The sequence below is a fragment of the Siphateles boraxobius genome, unplaced genomic scaffold (assembly GCF_051911475.1).
Source record: "Siphateles boraxobius isolate OS27281-9 unplaced genomic scaffold, OSU_SipBor_1 5, whole genome shotgun sequence".
NCBI lineage: Eukaryota > Metazoa > Chordata > Actinopteri > Cypriniformes > Leuciscidae > Siphateles > Siphateles boraxobius.
This window is the reverse complement of record NW_027509141.1, coordinates 17,175,516-17,189,949: the sequence shown is the minus strand read 5'-3', so window position 1 is coordinate 17,189,949 and position 14,434 is coordinate 17,175,516. Positions and strand designations below refer to the sequence as shown.

Here is a 14,434-nt window from a genome sequence, read left to right as displayed (position 1 = left end):
TATATATGGTTAAACAGCTGTTGTGTTTTTTTTATGTTGTTGCAAAATCAAATTCAAGCATGAATTTGAAAACAAATAATTATAAAGAAAACATCCCACTTACCCTTAAAAAAAGCCACCAAGGAGATTTCAAAAAGCTTTAATTAACCCTGTTTTATTGTAACATAATCATCTGTTTTCATACACTAGATGGCGCTGTGAGCCACTAGATTGAGCATCAGTGCTGATTCTCGCAGCTCTCGCCGGGTGCAGTGGCGCGCGCCTGTAATCCAAGATACTGGGAGGCTGAGGCTGGAGGATCGCTTGAGCTCAGGGGTTCTGGACTGCAGTGGACTATGTCGATCGGGTGTCCGCACTAAGTTCGGCATCGATATGGTGCTTCTGGGGAAGCCCGGGACCACCAGGTCGTCTAAGGAGGGGTGAACCGGCCCAGGTCGGAGACGGAGCAGGTCAAAGTCCCCGTGTCGATCAGTAGTGGGATCGCGCCTGTGAATAGACACTGCAGTGCAGCCTGAGCGATACAGCGAGACTCAGTCTTTTGTGTTCACAGTTACAGTGTCAAAAAAAAATTACTGCAACAATTCATTATTTTTAATTAGTGTTTCAAGATTGTTTATTAGATGTCAATATATTACAATTATAATAATACACAGGCCTATATTCAACAATCGTAAAACAACATCTGTAAAGATAGCCTATATAGCCTAGCAAATGATTCATTTATTAAACTAAAATCAGTTTGATTACAAAATAATACGTTGCGTTAAAATGAATGAGAGCACATAAGATAAATACTCTTGGTATAGCCTATATGCGTTATGAAAAGTTATGTCTGGAAAATTTTGGCTATGGTTAAACGGTTATTGTGTGATTTTGTGGATTGTGCTCAAACAACCTGAGGCATCAGTTTTTCTTAATGCAATCCTGTAAATACTTATCTTTGACAATAAACGCTACAAAAGAGATTGTAAAAAGCTTCAGTTCACTGTGCTTACGGTAGTCTAGTCTAACAGTCTGCTTTCAAATAGGGCGCTCTGAATAAACACTCTTATTCTAATTGCATAATGAAATGCAATAAGTTAACTTGAAAGTTTTAGAAAACTTATATATGGTTAAACAGCTGTTGTGTTTTTTATGTTGTTGCAAAATCAAATTCAAGCATGAATTTGAAAACAAATAATTATAAAGAAAACATCCCACTTACCTAAAAGCTTCTATATATTGGCATCGATACGGTGCTTCTGGGGGAGCCCGGGACCACCAGGTCTATGGAGGGGCGAACCGGCCCAGGTCGGAGACGGAGCAGGTCAGAGTAGGGCTGGGCTATAAAACGATAACGATAATGATTGCGATATAATTTTTCTCGATAAAACGATATCAAGAGTTCGATAAATGTTCGATAATGTTTATGCGCCAAAAGCGGAACGAAACTCATTTGAACCTCGCGCCACACGGACCATTTCCGCTCGGCTCAAAGTCCAAACGGCAGCGCAGCGCGAGCTCACTAGTACAGACGCGTTTACTCTGATCGTTTCGCTCACAAGATCCAGTGAGAAGCGCTTGAAATCAGCGAAGAACACAAATGTCTCAGTGATTTAAATCAGTTTAAAGGCAGATGAAACAGCGCTGACAAACAGGAGAAACACTGTGCGCAACGATACAGTCAGAATCTGAATTGAAACTGAATCCATTTACCATGGATTTACTGTAATGTTAGCATAGTAATATTGACTGCACCATGAAATGTGGGATATACATGGAATTGTATTATATTATTAATTTAGACAATGTATAAAAGGACTAATGAATATAATTACAGTATTTAATAATGTATTAGGCTACTGTTTTTCATAACTACCATAGAAACCATAAAGTTACATTTTGCCATGATAGTGAGGTGCTATAGGCTATGCCTGGTTTTATCTGTGGTTATAATCTAAATGCATGATACTGGATGACCAATAGTTAATTTTAATAAAACTCAAACAGTCAGAATATTTTTTTTAAATTAACATAAATTTAACATAGTAGTATTAGCTTGAGTTACGATGCAGATTTACTGTCAACTCACTGTCAAATATGCGTTTTTAGACAAAACGTAAAATTAATATTGCAGCCTGCACTGCAAACTGTGCTGAAGATAGGCTACGTGCCATCAAAGTCACTTTACACTAAATAATATCCCCCATTAGCACATGCAGAAACTAAGAAATATATTTTTCTATTCAGATATTTATTTTAAGGAAAAATGACAAATGTTTGAATGTTCTAACTCAGATTTGTGAAATGTTCACCTGTTTGGCAAGTGTTTGTCATATGTTCTGACAATAAAGAGTAGTTAAAACCACAATTAACGCTCTGGTTTCTACAACTTTCACTTAGGAGCAAAAATCTGGCTTTAAATTTGAAAGAAATAAAGATTTGACATTTATCGTGATAATTTTCTATATCGACTAATATAAAAAAATTATCGTGATAATTTTTTTTTGCCATATCGCCCAGCCCTAGGTCAAAGTCCCCGTGTCGATCAGTAGTGGGATCGCGCCTGTGAATAGACACTGCAGTGCAGCCTGAGCGATACAGCGAGACTCAGTCTTTTGTGTTTACAGTTATACCTAGTGTCAAAAAAAAAATGTACTGCAACAATTCATTATTTTTAATTAGTGTTTCAAGATTGTTTATTAGATGTCAATATTTTACAATTATAATTATGTCAATATTTAACAAACAAACAACATCTGTAAATCTGTAGACAGCCCATATAGCAAATTATTAATTGATTAAACTAAAAACAGTTTGATTAAAAAATAATCAGATATGTGTTAAAATAAATGAGAACACATGAAGATATATATTCTTGTGATGCGTTATCGTTATGAAATGAAAGTTATGCCTGTAAACTTGGTTATGGTTAAACCGTTATTGTGTAATTTTTGTGTATTGTGCATCAGTTTATAAAAAATGAAATTTTTTAGAAAATATATGTACCACACCCTTGACAATAATAAAGAGATTAAAAAAAATTGACACCCCTTGGTTTACATCGCTTTCTTGTCCTGGGTGTGGAAAGGTTCAAATCACGGGGGCCATCTGAAAACCAGTGGCCCTTGAATCGACACCACCTTTCGTCCCTTATAGAGACTGCCCTGGCTGTGTTATCGAAGAATAGGCTACTTAAAGTTTTTTTTTCTGATCTGAAAAACTATCCTATCTGTTACTTAAAAAAACATAATATGGTCTGAACCTCAATTTTTGTGATCCGTTCCCCCCCTAATAAATATTATGGTGAGTGCATTATCAAAGGCAATCGATGAAAGTTATTTAGATGCATATAATGCTATGTCTGGATAAACAGTTATTGTGTAATATCGTTTATTGTGCTTTGTCAACTTGAAGCATGAATTGGAGCAACAAAAAAAAACATTTTTGGAAGAAAATGTACCACATACTATTGTCAACGATATAGCTAAAAGATTCACCCTGCCCAATTATATTTGAAAAGTCAAATTAAGCTGGATTAATGATATACTGTGACTGATATGTAAAATAAATTACAGCATCAAGAATATGACTCCCAAGGGTTTTGCATCATTTAAAATTTTAGTCATAGTGTTTATCCGAAAAAAACACACATAAGAAATTATTCCTGACAGCACTTTTATTTTCAGAGACAGTTTTTTCGTTCACACAAAAACACAACAGTGAGTGTCTTTCAATGCTTTTAAAATAACACTTGTTTCCTTGTTCTTTGTCATTTCACAAATTATGTTTATGAACACTCGTTTTAAATGTAATGTGTGCATTGTTTGAATACTGTCTCACAGAGCAGCATGCTCTGTTTTTAGTAAGTACGGTGTGAAGTGGTGGTGGTTTGCTTTATTTGGATTGTTGGTCCACCAGTTGAGATGGTGTGGGAACCACCTGAGCCAGAGTGAGATCCACCAGAGAAAGAGATAGATCCACCTGAAAGGCAAAAGAGTCATTAATGCTTAATGTAAAACATGCTTAAAACTGACCATACCACTATATACAAATATAGATTTCAATTACCTGGTATTTGAGTCCTGGAAGAGTAGGAGGAAGAAAAAAAAAGAATTTGTGAAGCCATTCCAGGACAAGATGTAACATGATCCATGCTTCACTGACTTAAACTCACATTAACCTTTAAATAAATGACCTTACTTAATATCCTGATTTTCCAGGAGGCTTCTGTAGGTGGCGATCTCCTGCTCCAGACGGCTCTTGATGTCCAGCAACATGATGTAGTCTCGTCCCTGTTGCTCAATGCTATCCCTCATTTGACTCAGCTCGGCCTCCAACATGTTGATTTGGTTCTGGTAGCCTGCTAGCATAGAGCTGTACCTGTTCTCTGTTTCTGCCAGTGAGTTCTCCAGTGCCGCTCTCTGTTTGAGTAATGAGAACAAGCAAAATTATCTTAATAAAGCATACTTGGCCATAAAACTGCATTTGCTTCAGACAATGTCTCTACATTCCACTTGTTTCTCACCATGCTGAGTTGAGACTGTAACTCGATCTCCAGACCCTGCAAAGTGCGTCGCAGATCTGTGATCTGTGTCTTGGTTGTTTGTATGATTTCTGTGCTCTGGGTCACCTCTTTGGTCAATCCTGCCGTCTAAAAGAAAGACAGAAACACAAAATATGAATTCAAGTACTGAATATAGTAATCTAAGATTTATGGTTTTACCACAGTACCACTGCTAAAAGACACCAGCTGGAATATGTGGTTTATTATTCAGTAAAGTCAGTTTTTCAGTATGTATAATGGTAGAATTCACAACCAAAGAATTTAAAGAGACAGACAAGGTCTTACCTGGTTTTTAAACCAATCTTCCTGTTCCCTGCGGTGTTTCTGTATGATGGTCTCATAATGAGAACGAATCTCGTCCAGAACCCTGTTCAGGTCTTGCTGAGGAGCAGCATCAACCTCTACATTCACTGTGCCTGTCAGCTGACACCTCAGTGCAGCCAGCTCCTGAAATGTCATAATATAATATAATATAATATAATTAATATAATATAATATAATGGTCCAAACTTTCAGAATCAGTCATATATAGATGATTCTGTCAGAAAGCTACTACAAACCTCCTGGTGGTTCTTCTTCATAAACTCCAGCTCTTCCTGCAGATTCTTGATCTGCATCTCCAGGTCGGCCTTTGCCCGGTGTGTCTGGTCCAGCAAGCGACTCAGGTTAGCGATGTCGGACTCCACGCACTGGCGCATCACCACCTCATGCTCATATCTGATTGGTGGAAAGGTCACACAGGCAATTAAACTCACTGATCAACGTTTAAACATGACGAGTATCATCTACACACACTACCGTTCAAAATTTTGGGGTCAGTATGATTTTAAAAATGTTTTTGAATGTCTCATGCTCACCAATGCTGCATTTATTGGATAAAAAATACGGGAAAACAGTAATAATGAAAAATATTATTACAAATGCAATTTTTTCCTGTTATGTCAAAGCTGAATTTTCAGCATCATAACAGTCTTCAGTGTCACATGATCGTTCAGAAATCATTCTAATACACTGATTTGGTGCAACACTGTTTAACTTACTTCAGCCTGAAGTCATCAGCAGCCAGTTTGGAGTTGTCGATCTGCAGGAGGATGTTGGCATTGTGGATGGTAGCATTTTTAATCTGAAAGGTAAAATCTGCTTTTCAGCTGCTGTATGCAAAGAAATGTCAGTACACTACAATTTGCTATTATGTGTCATTCATTTAGAGATCATTGTACCTTGTCCTTAAGGTCCTTGATGGTGTTCCAGTAGGCGCTGTAGTCCCTCTGTGCGATCGGCCCCTTCTTCTCATAGTACTCGCGAATCTGCCTCTCCAGAATGGCATTGGCAGCCTCCAGGGAGCGCACCTTCTCCAGGTAGGATGCCAGACGGTCATTCAGGTTCTGCATGGTGGCCTTCTCATTCAGCTGGAAGTCCTTTACAACGCAGCCTCCTGGTGCAAATCCTCCACCAAATCCTCCACCAAATCCTCCACCATATCCTCCACCATATCCTCCTCCAAAACCGTATCCACCGCCGCATCCTCCACCGTATCCTCCGCCGTATCCTCCACCACCTCCAATTCTGGAATGCAGCAAGGAGGAAGAGATGCGGGTGCTTCCACCATGACCACCTCCATGCACGCTGAAGGCTTTATGTGGAAAGGCTGACGAACTGCTCCGACTCTTGGTGATTATCGACTTTGAGGTCACAGTCTTGGGACCTTTGGAGGACATCGTCCGAACAGAGACCGACATAGTTGGATGGATACGGAGATGAGATGAACCCAGAGAGGACACTGAAGGAAACCGTTAGAGTTGTCCTGGCGAGGATGGCACGTTTGAGCCCAGCTCTGTCCTCTTATAGAGACGGAGATCTAGGGTGGCTCCAGCACTTTGTGGGTGGGTGAGGGAGGTAAGGTGTGTGTGAGAGAGTGTGTTTGTGCCAGACCCAGCTGTCACCACCAGCAGATTGAAACTTAGTGTTCAGGCTGCACCCTAGTGAGGAAACTGCAAAAGAATTGTATACTCCTTAGATGTAGTCACCCTCCAGACTACAATGGAGGGAGTGCAATTAGACAACTAGGCTTTCGACACACACTGTGTATACAAGTTGTATGCATGTGTGTGTTTATGAGCGTGTTTGTAAGTGTTTTGTGCCAGTGGAGGAAATCTCCTTGACAGTTAGAAGCAGAAAAAAGAGGCTGAGCCGGTCAAGCGAGGATCGGGATTTTATAAATTCACCATTTTAATAATAATATAGAGGGATTTAGCTGACAGGTAACTCCCTGAGGCGATGTGAGGTCATCTGAGACAGTTTCACCACCCTTTTACAGGTCATACAGAGCAGCTTGAGTACTTTGGTGCCCAGTTTGTTTATTTTATTGTATTTTATTTTATTTTAGGCTATTATATTTTATTATTTTGGGCTATTTTATGGTGCATGTGAGCTGGGGTGTAAAAAGTACTTAGAAATTGTACTGAACTTGGGGTATTTACCTATGGGTACATTGTCGATATTAAAATATTGACACAAAAACATGAGTAAAAAGTACAAAAGTTTACACTTTTAACTCAAGTAGTTAAAACTAAAGAGTAAAATTTTTATTTATTTATAAATAACCAATGTGTGCATTTTTGTCTGTCTTGACCATTGGTTATAATTAAACACAAATCTTTAGGTAAAAACAGTGGAGAATAATGAGAAATATTGTCTTGACATGGGAGAATCACAAAGTTGTGCATCATTCATTTATTAATATGAATTTATTTTTTATTTTTATATTTTACATATTTTTACTCAAGTTTTGAGTAAAACCATGTACATTTTCTTAGAGTCCTTGCTAATAAAGCTGCTTTAATCTACCTCTGAATCTGAGAGAGAGAGAGAGAGAGAGAGAGAGAGAGAGAGAGAGAGAGAGAGAGAGAGAGAGAGAGAGAGAGAGAGAGAGAGAGAGAGAGAGAGAGAGAGAGAGAGAGAATATATTCTGTTTTCATACACTAGATGGCGCTGTGAGCCACTAGATTCACCATCAGCGGCGCTGATTCTCGCAGCTCTCGCCGGGTGCAGTGGCGCGCGCCTGTAATCCAAGATACTGGGAGGCTGAGGCTGGAGGATCGCTTGAGCTCAGGGGTTCTGGACTGCAGTGGACTATGTCGATCGGGTGTCCGCACTAAGTTCGGCATCGATATGGTGCTTCTGGGGGAGCCCAGGACCACCATGTCGTCTAAGGAGGGGCGAACCGGCCCAGGTCGGAGACGGAGCAGGTCAAAGTCCCCGTGTCGATCAGTAGTGGGATCGCACCTGTGAATAGACACTGCAGTGCAGCCTGAGCGATACAGCGAGACTCAGTCTTTTGTCTGCATATTTACCTTTTTGTTTAATGTATCATTATTTCTGCGTTAGTTTACATCGGTAGGCTTAGCTAAAATTGTACTTCTAATAATTATGTAAGACGGAAGCATTTAATGATGAAAGTTTAAAGTCGCAATTTAGAAGTGATTTCAGGTTTGCAGAAGGTTTCAGTTACGAGAGAGGACAGAATTACAACTTTGATGTGTAAGTTCAAAGCAACATGTGGCACTGGCACTGGCAACTAACAGAGCAGGCAAAAAAAGAGCCTGTAGCCTACTGTCTAACGTTACTCCGTTCGTAAGTACATACTTTTAGTATCTAACCTGGTGTTAGGAGCATAGAACGTAACCTCTGACCAATAAATAAATAAATATGGGTTTGTGATATATAGCTCTGCGCGTTTGCACTATTTTTACATACAGGTAGCTTTTAAAAACAATAGAGAAATATGCACACATAGTATAATCCCTCGCGGTTACATATTTCCATTATCTCACACTGTCACAGTGTATAATTGAAATACATTACCTGTGAATATAATGCTTGAATAAAAAATGTTGAGTGTTTGATGCAGACACAGATCACATATATAAGATGAGGGTCATTTGAATATAAATTATTCTCCCTGCACAAACACACACATACACGAATTACACTCTTCTGTTTTTATTTTAAAGTTTCATGACTGTTGTACATATGTTAAAATATATATTGTGATATTTAAAAAATATATATTTTGTCAGAATGCAGCACTATACTTTTGAAAGGCCGTAGATCTACACTAGAAGGCACTGTGAGGGCAATATAAATGCTGATAATGTGGACAGTTTTATAGTTTTATCTTAAGATTGCAGATTACCTTTTTCATCTTTTTGAATGTCTTTCAAAAAGTTTAAATCATGCAATCCACAGAATTTTCAGTTGTCAATAGCACGTCTCTCGTTTCCTTGCCATCTGGGCATGAGAATCAACATTCAAGTGTGATACATTGTATCCTGTGATTGTGATTCCAGTATGCATTATGCCACATTAAAAAGTATTTTCTACAGAGATAAAGGTAACGGCTCTTTCCAGTTATTATAAACTTTTTGCAGCAAGCAAAGAATTGAAACAGTGAAAACTGAAAGAAAACAGAAACAGTGAAAACCATCGCTGGACAGGACTTTTGAAGTTTTCAGATGTAAGATTTCATTATATTGATGTTAATGATGTATATAATGAAGTTTACTGTAAGAAATCAATTAGTGATTTACCAAAATCACAGTGAACACACTGAGCAATACAACACTAGCACTTCAGATTTTTATGGTGAAAGTGCAGTAGCACACTCAGCCGACAACCTCTAAGCATGATTGCAGCAGCTCGTTTTATGCTTTCTTTTAAGACAGACGATAAACCAATTTCAATTCAACTGCACTGGAGCAAATTAAACAGTAAAATCTCAGCGTGCCCAGTCAATCAGCATCTGAACAATAATAATGCCACTCCTATGTCTGAATGGGTCTGCTTTTCAAGTATAGACATAGTTCCAAAAGTTAGTTTTGTACTCTCTCTACATTTCACTGACTCTTTTGTTCTTGTCTCTCTCTTTATGAAGATTACAGGTCATTAAATGACTTGTCACATCCTGCATATCACATAAATGTAAGTATTTGTGGTTAATCGTAGCCAAATAAAGCCAATGCAGTGCATTCCAAATAGCATTTTCATTTATCCAATAAATGTGTATTAAACATGGGCTACATAAAGGTCTCTGGTTTTAATCTCTTTCTGCATAATATATGTTTTGTGCATATTCCTCGTTTTCTTTCATCCAGTTAACACAATTGCAATTGTTTATGAGGGGTCGAAGGTTTTTGCAGATAAAGAGGAAGTCAATGGCCAGCCAGCTTTTTTTGACCTTCAGTGATGGATCTGTTGCCAGGCAACTTAAACAATATTGTTTCAAGCCTGCTGTGGAAGGAACCCATGAGTAACAACCGGGAAGACTGAGACCCAGTTCATTTCTCTCAGAGACTCTTTTCTAGTGATTGTCAGTAAACATATTATTATGAAATGTGGTACATAAATACGATGTAATCAGACTAATTTTGTTTTGATGAGTATTTGACTCATCTTATATGTAAAATAGACAAGAAAAAAAATGAAGTAAAAAGTTATTCATGACAGCATGCATCTTTATTTTCAGAGACGGGTTTCATCACACACAAAAATACAAATATGAGTATCATCCATTTTTCTTTCAGTAACACAGGTTTCCTTGTTCTCAATGATACTTTCAAAACACATTCAAAACCAAATGTACGTGTGTGTCCAGATGGTGTCTCATAAAGCAGTGTGCTCTGCATTTAGTTGAAGGTATGCTGAGTCTGCTTGATAGTTGTTCCACCTGTGGTGACGGTGATAGTCCCACCTGAAGGCCGCGAGAAAGAGAGTCAGTAATGCATGATGTACGGCATTCACTGCAGTATACTTGAAACTGACCATCCCACCAAAATATGCAAAGAGAGATTTCACTTACCTGGTATTTGAGTCCTGAGAATTAGAAAAGAAAAGATGCATTAGTGAAGCAATTCCAGAGCAAGATTACGTAACATGATCCACAGATTTCGACACACAATTATATCAAGGAAATGACCTTACTTAATATCCTGATTTTCCAGGAGGCTTCTGTAGGTGGCGATCTCCTGCTCCAGACGGCTCTTGATGTCCAGCAACATGATGTAGTCTCGTCCCTGTTGCTCAATGCTAGTCCGCATTTGACTCAGCTCGGCCTCCAACATGTTGATTTGATTCTGGTAGCCTGCTAGCATAGAGCTGTACCTGTTCTCTGTGTCTGCCAGTGAGTTCTCCAGTGCCGCTTTCTGTTTGAGTAATGAGAACAAGCAAAAATAAGTCACTGTGTATTTTTGTGTTCTGTGAAAGAAAGTCAAAAGGGTTGGAGCAAAATGAGGGAGAGTAAATTATGACAGAATTTGTGGGTAAACTATGCCTTTTTACACATGCTTGGTATCAGAAAAACACCAATGTGCAAGTCCACAAATGGACCCTTCAGATTTCCAGAGATTATAATGGCTTCTTCTCATTCCTTTCATTTTACCTCACTTACTATCTGAGATTTGGAGGACTTCAACTAAAACATTCTTGACATATCTGACACACTCACCCTCCTTTCCCTGTTTTTCATCCACATTTGCCTCCCTTTCTGTGTCCTCTTCTTGGCCTGCTTCCCTAACCTCTTACGTAAAATGTTCCTGCCTTTGGTTTAGATAATGAAATCTCCCTCTCTCTCTCCACCCTACAGTTCCTGCATTCTACTTGTTTCTCACCATGCTGAGTTGAGACTGTAACTCGATCTCCAGACCCTGCAAAGTGCGTCGCAGATCTGTGATCTGTGTCTTGGTTGTTTGTATGATTTCTGTGCTCTGGGTCACCACTTTGGTCAATCCTGCCGTCTAAAAGAAAGACAGAAACACACAATATGAATTCAAGTACTGAATATAGTAATCTAAGATATATGGTTTTACCACAGTACCACTGCTAAAAGACACCAGCTGGAATATGTGGTTTATTCTTCAGTAAAGTCAGTTTTTCAGTATGTATAATGGTAGAATTCACAGCCAAAGAATTTTAAGAGACAGAAAAGGTCTTACCTGGTTTTTAAACCAATCTTCCTGTTCCCTGCGGTGTTTCTGTATGATGGTCTCATAATGAGAACGAATCTCATCCAGAACCCTGTTCAGGTCTTGCTGAGGAGCAGCATCAACCTCTACATTCACTGTGCCTGTCAACTGAGACCTCAGTGCAGCCAAGTCCTGTAAACCCACAAGGCTCAAGCATGAGTTCACTGAATGAATTCACAAGTTCTGATAACAACTACACACAAGCTACTACAAACCTCCTGGTGGTTCTTCTTCATAAACGCCAGCTCATCCTGCAGAGTCTCGATCTGCATCTCCAGGTCGGCCTTTGTCAGGGTCGTCTGGTCCAGCAAGCGACGCAGGTTGGCGATGTCAGCCTCCACAGACTGCCGCATTACTAACTCGTGCTCAAATCTGATTGGTGGAGAGGCAGAAATGGGAATAAACTCACCAATCATGATTTAAACATGACCAATATGCTCTTTTAAGATGATAAAGCTACCAAACTATAGTAACGGAGAAACTATTATTTGAGAGAATTTACTTTATCCTGAAGTCATCAGCAGCCAGTTTGGAGTTGTCGATCTGCAGGAGGATGTTGGCGTTGTGGGTGGTAGCATTTTTAATCTGAAAGGTAGAATATTGATAGAAAATTTAATACATTAGAACGTATAAATCTGGAGCATCATCAGCAGTAGATCATCAGAATCTGAAGTGATTATCTGCAGTCTGCTTTTCAGCTGCAAAAAAATGTCAGTACACTAGAATTTGCTATTATGTGTCATTCATTTAGATATCATTGTACCTTGTCCTTAAGGTCCTTGATGGTGTTCCAGTAGGCGCTGTAGTCCCTCTGTGCGATGGGCCCCTTCTTCTCATAGTACTCGCGGATCTGCCTCTCCAGAGTGGCATTGGCAGCCTCCAGGGAGCGCACCTTCTCCAGGTAGGATGCCAGACGGTCGTTCAGGTTCTGCATGGTGGCCTTCTCATTCACCTGCATGTAGTCACAGTCCCCTGCAACCATGTGTCCAGAGCTGAACCCTCCACCATATCCTCCACCATATCCTCCACCATATCCTCCACCGTATCCTCCGCCGAATCCTCCACCAAGACTGTATCCTCCACCGCCTCCAATTCTGGAGGAAGAGATGCGGGTGCTTCCACCATAACCACCTCCATGCACGCTGAAGGCTTTATGTGGAAAGGCTGATGAACTGCTCCGAGTCTTGGTGATTATGGACTTTGAGGTCACAGTCTTGGGACCTTTGGAGGATGTCGTGTGGTAAGAGATCGACATGGTGAATGGATGCAGAGATGAGAAGGACACTGCAGGAAACTGCTAAAGTTATCCCGAAGAGGATTGGTGCCTTTGAGCTGAGCGCGGTCCTCTTATAGAGATGGAGCTCGAGGGCGGGTCCTGCTCTTTGAGGACGGGAGGGGGGAAGGAGGGTGTGTGCCAGACCCCTCTGCAACCTCCAGCTATGTTGAGACTCGAGGACCAGAGTTCAGTTTCCACCCTAGTGAGGAAACTGCAAAGGAATGTCTCTGTGTCTGTATGAACTACTGCAATGTTCTCACCCTTGAGATTTCAATGAAGGGAGTGCAATGAGGTTATGAGTACTTTGACACACACACACACACACACACACACACACACACACACACACACACACACACACACACACACACACACATAGACGTGTGTGTGTGTGTGTGTTTTTGTGTGTGTGTGTGTGTGTGTGTGCGTGCGTGCGTGCGTGCGTGCGTGCGTGCGTGTGTGTGTGTGTGTGTGTGTGTGTGTGTGTGTGTCTGTGCAAGTGATTTGGGCAAGTTTTCCTTTCTCTGTCGCTTGAAATAGAACAAATACACTTAACCAGTAATGTGAGGATACCAAGTAGTTTTAAATTCAGTATCTATTTTTGATCAAGCAGTAAATATAAGCCTGGAAGCAATCAAACATCAGAGTTACAGAGCTCAAATGTTTGTTGCAGGCTGCATCTGTGAGAAGGAAAGTCATAATTTGAAACCAAGCGGACACTTGTGGTGGGTCCTGTTTGCTCATAAAGACTCATGGGTCAGTGACAAATAAGAGTGTCCATGATTAAAAAAAAAATGTTTTACACGCATGTGCCAAGTTAAATATACTCTTTTTATTCATGTTGCTTTCATTAATTTTTTTCTGCATGTTTGTCACACCACATTACATTGTCTGTTGTACTGGATGACTTTGATTTTGTGGACAAAAGATATTTTTCAAATATTATTAAGCTGTATAACAGTTCGATTTTTTGAGTTACAATAAAATTAAAATGCAAAACAAGTTTTTTAACAAATTTAATTCTCCTAATGTATGAAAAAAAATCTAAATATCAAAATGTACTTTAACAAATACTCTATATGAGAGTTACTCGTCTTGTAGTTGCAAAGTTACTTCTAGTTAGTAGAAGGTATAAAGTGGACTATTGAAAAAAGACCATTGGAATTTTTAAATATGAATACACCCAGAAATTAATACATCCATTAAAAAAATGAACTGTTTATATGAGCAAGGACAAGCTCAAGCTATTTGACAATACAGTGTTCTTAACGACAAAGTTATATGATGTTGTGTTAGTTGACAGGGTGCTGCTATCCAGTTGCTAGGGTGTTCCAATTGTTTTTACTTTATTTTTGTTTATTGCTATGTTTGTGTAAGCAAGCACCGGTAAATGAATGGAGTGTTTTCATTACAGGTTACAGGTCAGGAGAGAGATTTGAGTGCAAAATTACATTGTGTGCTTGTTTTAAGATTTGTAGTTTAGCAGCTTTTTTAAACATGCACTTGATGTTAAGGGTGGTGACATTTGTAAGATTTTAAGCATGTGTTTTGTGTCGGTTGATGCTTGCAGAAGATTTGCTTTCATTGTGTGCT

At 39.4% G+C, this 14,434-nt stretch overlaps 2 protein-coding genes across 2 annotated transcripts; both read right to left on the bottom strand.

The window, feature by feature from the left end:
* Positions 1-3,640: 3,640 nt before the first annotated feature.
* Positions 3,641-6,412, bottom strand: LOC143711481 (keratin, type I cytoskeletal 19-like). The gene is made up of 8 exons (XM_077202972.1): positions 5,767-6,412; positions 5,587-5,669; positions 5,107-5,263; positions 4,832-4,993; positions 4,508-4,633; positions 4,183-4,403; positions 4,051-4,064; positions 3,641-3,963 (listed from the first exon to the last, which is right to left on the bottom strand). Exons 1-8 carry the CDS (start codon positions 6,283-6,285, stop codon positions 3,842-3,844), a joined length of 1,404 nt encoding a protein of 467 aa, XP_077059087.1. The 5' UTR covers positions 6,286-6,412; the 3' UTR covers positions 3,641-3,841.
* Positions 6,413-10,038: 3,626 nt separating this feature from the next.
* Positions 10,039-12,908, bottom strand: LOC143711479 (keratin, type I cytoskeletal 19-like). Its single transcript, XM_077202971.1, has 8 exons — positions 12,329-12,908; positions 12,068-12,150; positions 11,781-11,937; positions 11,536-11,697; positions 11,212-11,337; positions 10,526-10,746; positions 10,404-10,417; positions 10,039-10,295 (listed from the first exon to the last, which is right to left on the bottom strand). The coding sequence occupies exons 1-8, from the start codon at positions 12,818-12,820 to the stop codon at positions 10,231-10,233; spliced, it is 1,320 nt and encodes a 439-aa protein (XP_077059086.1). The 5' UTR covers positions 12,821-12,908; the 3' UTR covers positions 10,039-10,230.
* Positions 12,909-14,434: the final 1,526 nt, after the last annotated feature.

Excerpts from the sequence above, each read along its gene's own strand:
- LOC143711481 (XM_077202972.1), bottom strand. The coding sequence starts at position 6,285 with ATGTCGGTCTCTGTTCGGACGATGTCCTCCAAAGGTCCCAAGACTGTG. Across the intron at positions 5,670-5,766 it reads TCAAGGACCTTAAGGACAAG|ATTAAAAATGCTACCATCCA; the intron begins GTACAATGATCT and ends TTTACCTTTCAG. Across the intron at positions 4,634-4,831 it reads AAGATTGGTTTAAAAACCAG|ACGGCAGGATTGACCAAAGA; the intron begins GTAAGACCTTGT and ends TCTTTCTTTTAG.
- LOC143711479 (XM_077202971.1), bottom strand. The coding sequence starts at position 12,820 with ATGTCGATCTCTTACCACACGACATCCTCCAAAGGTCCCAAGACTGTG. Across the intron at positions 11,698-11,780 it reads TGAAGAAGAACCACCAGGAG|GACTTGGCTGCACTGAGGTC; the intron begins GTTTGTAGTAGC and ends GTGGGTTTACAG. Across the intron at positions 10,747-11,211 it reads TACAGTCTCAACTCAGCATG|AAAGCGGCACTGGAGAACTC; the intron begins GTGAGAAACAAG and ends TTACTCAAACAG.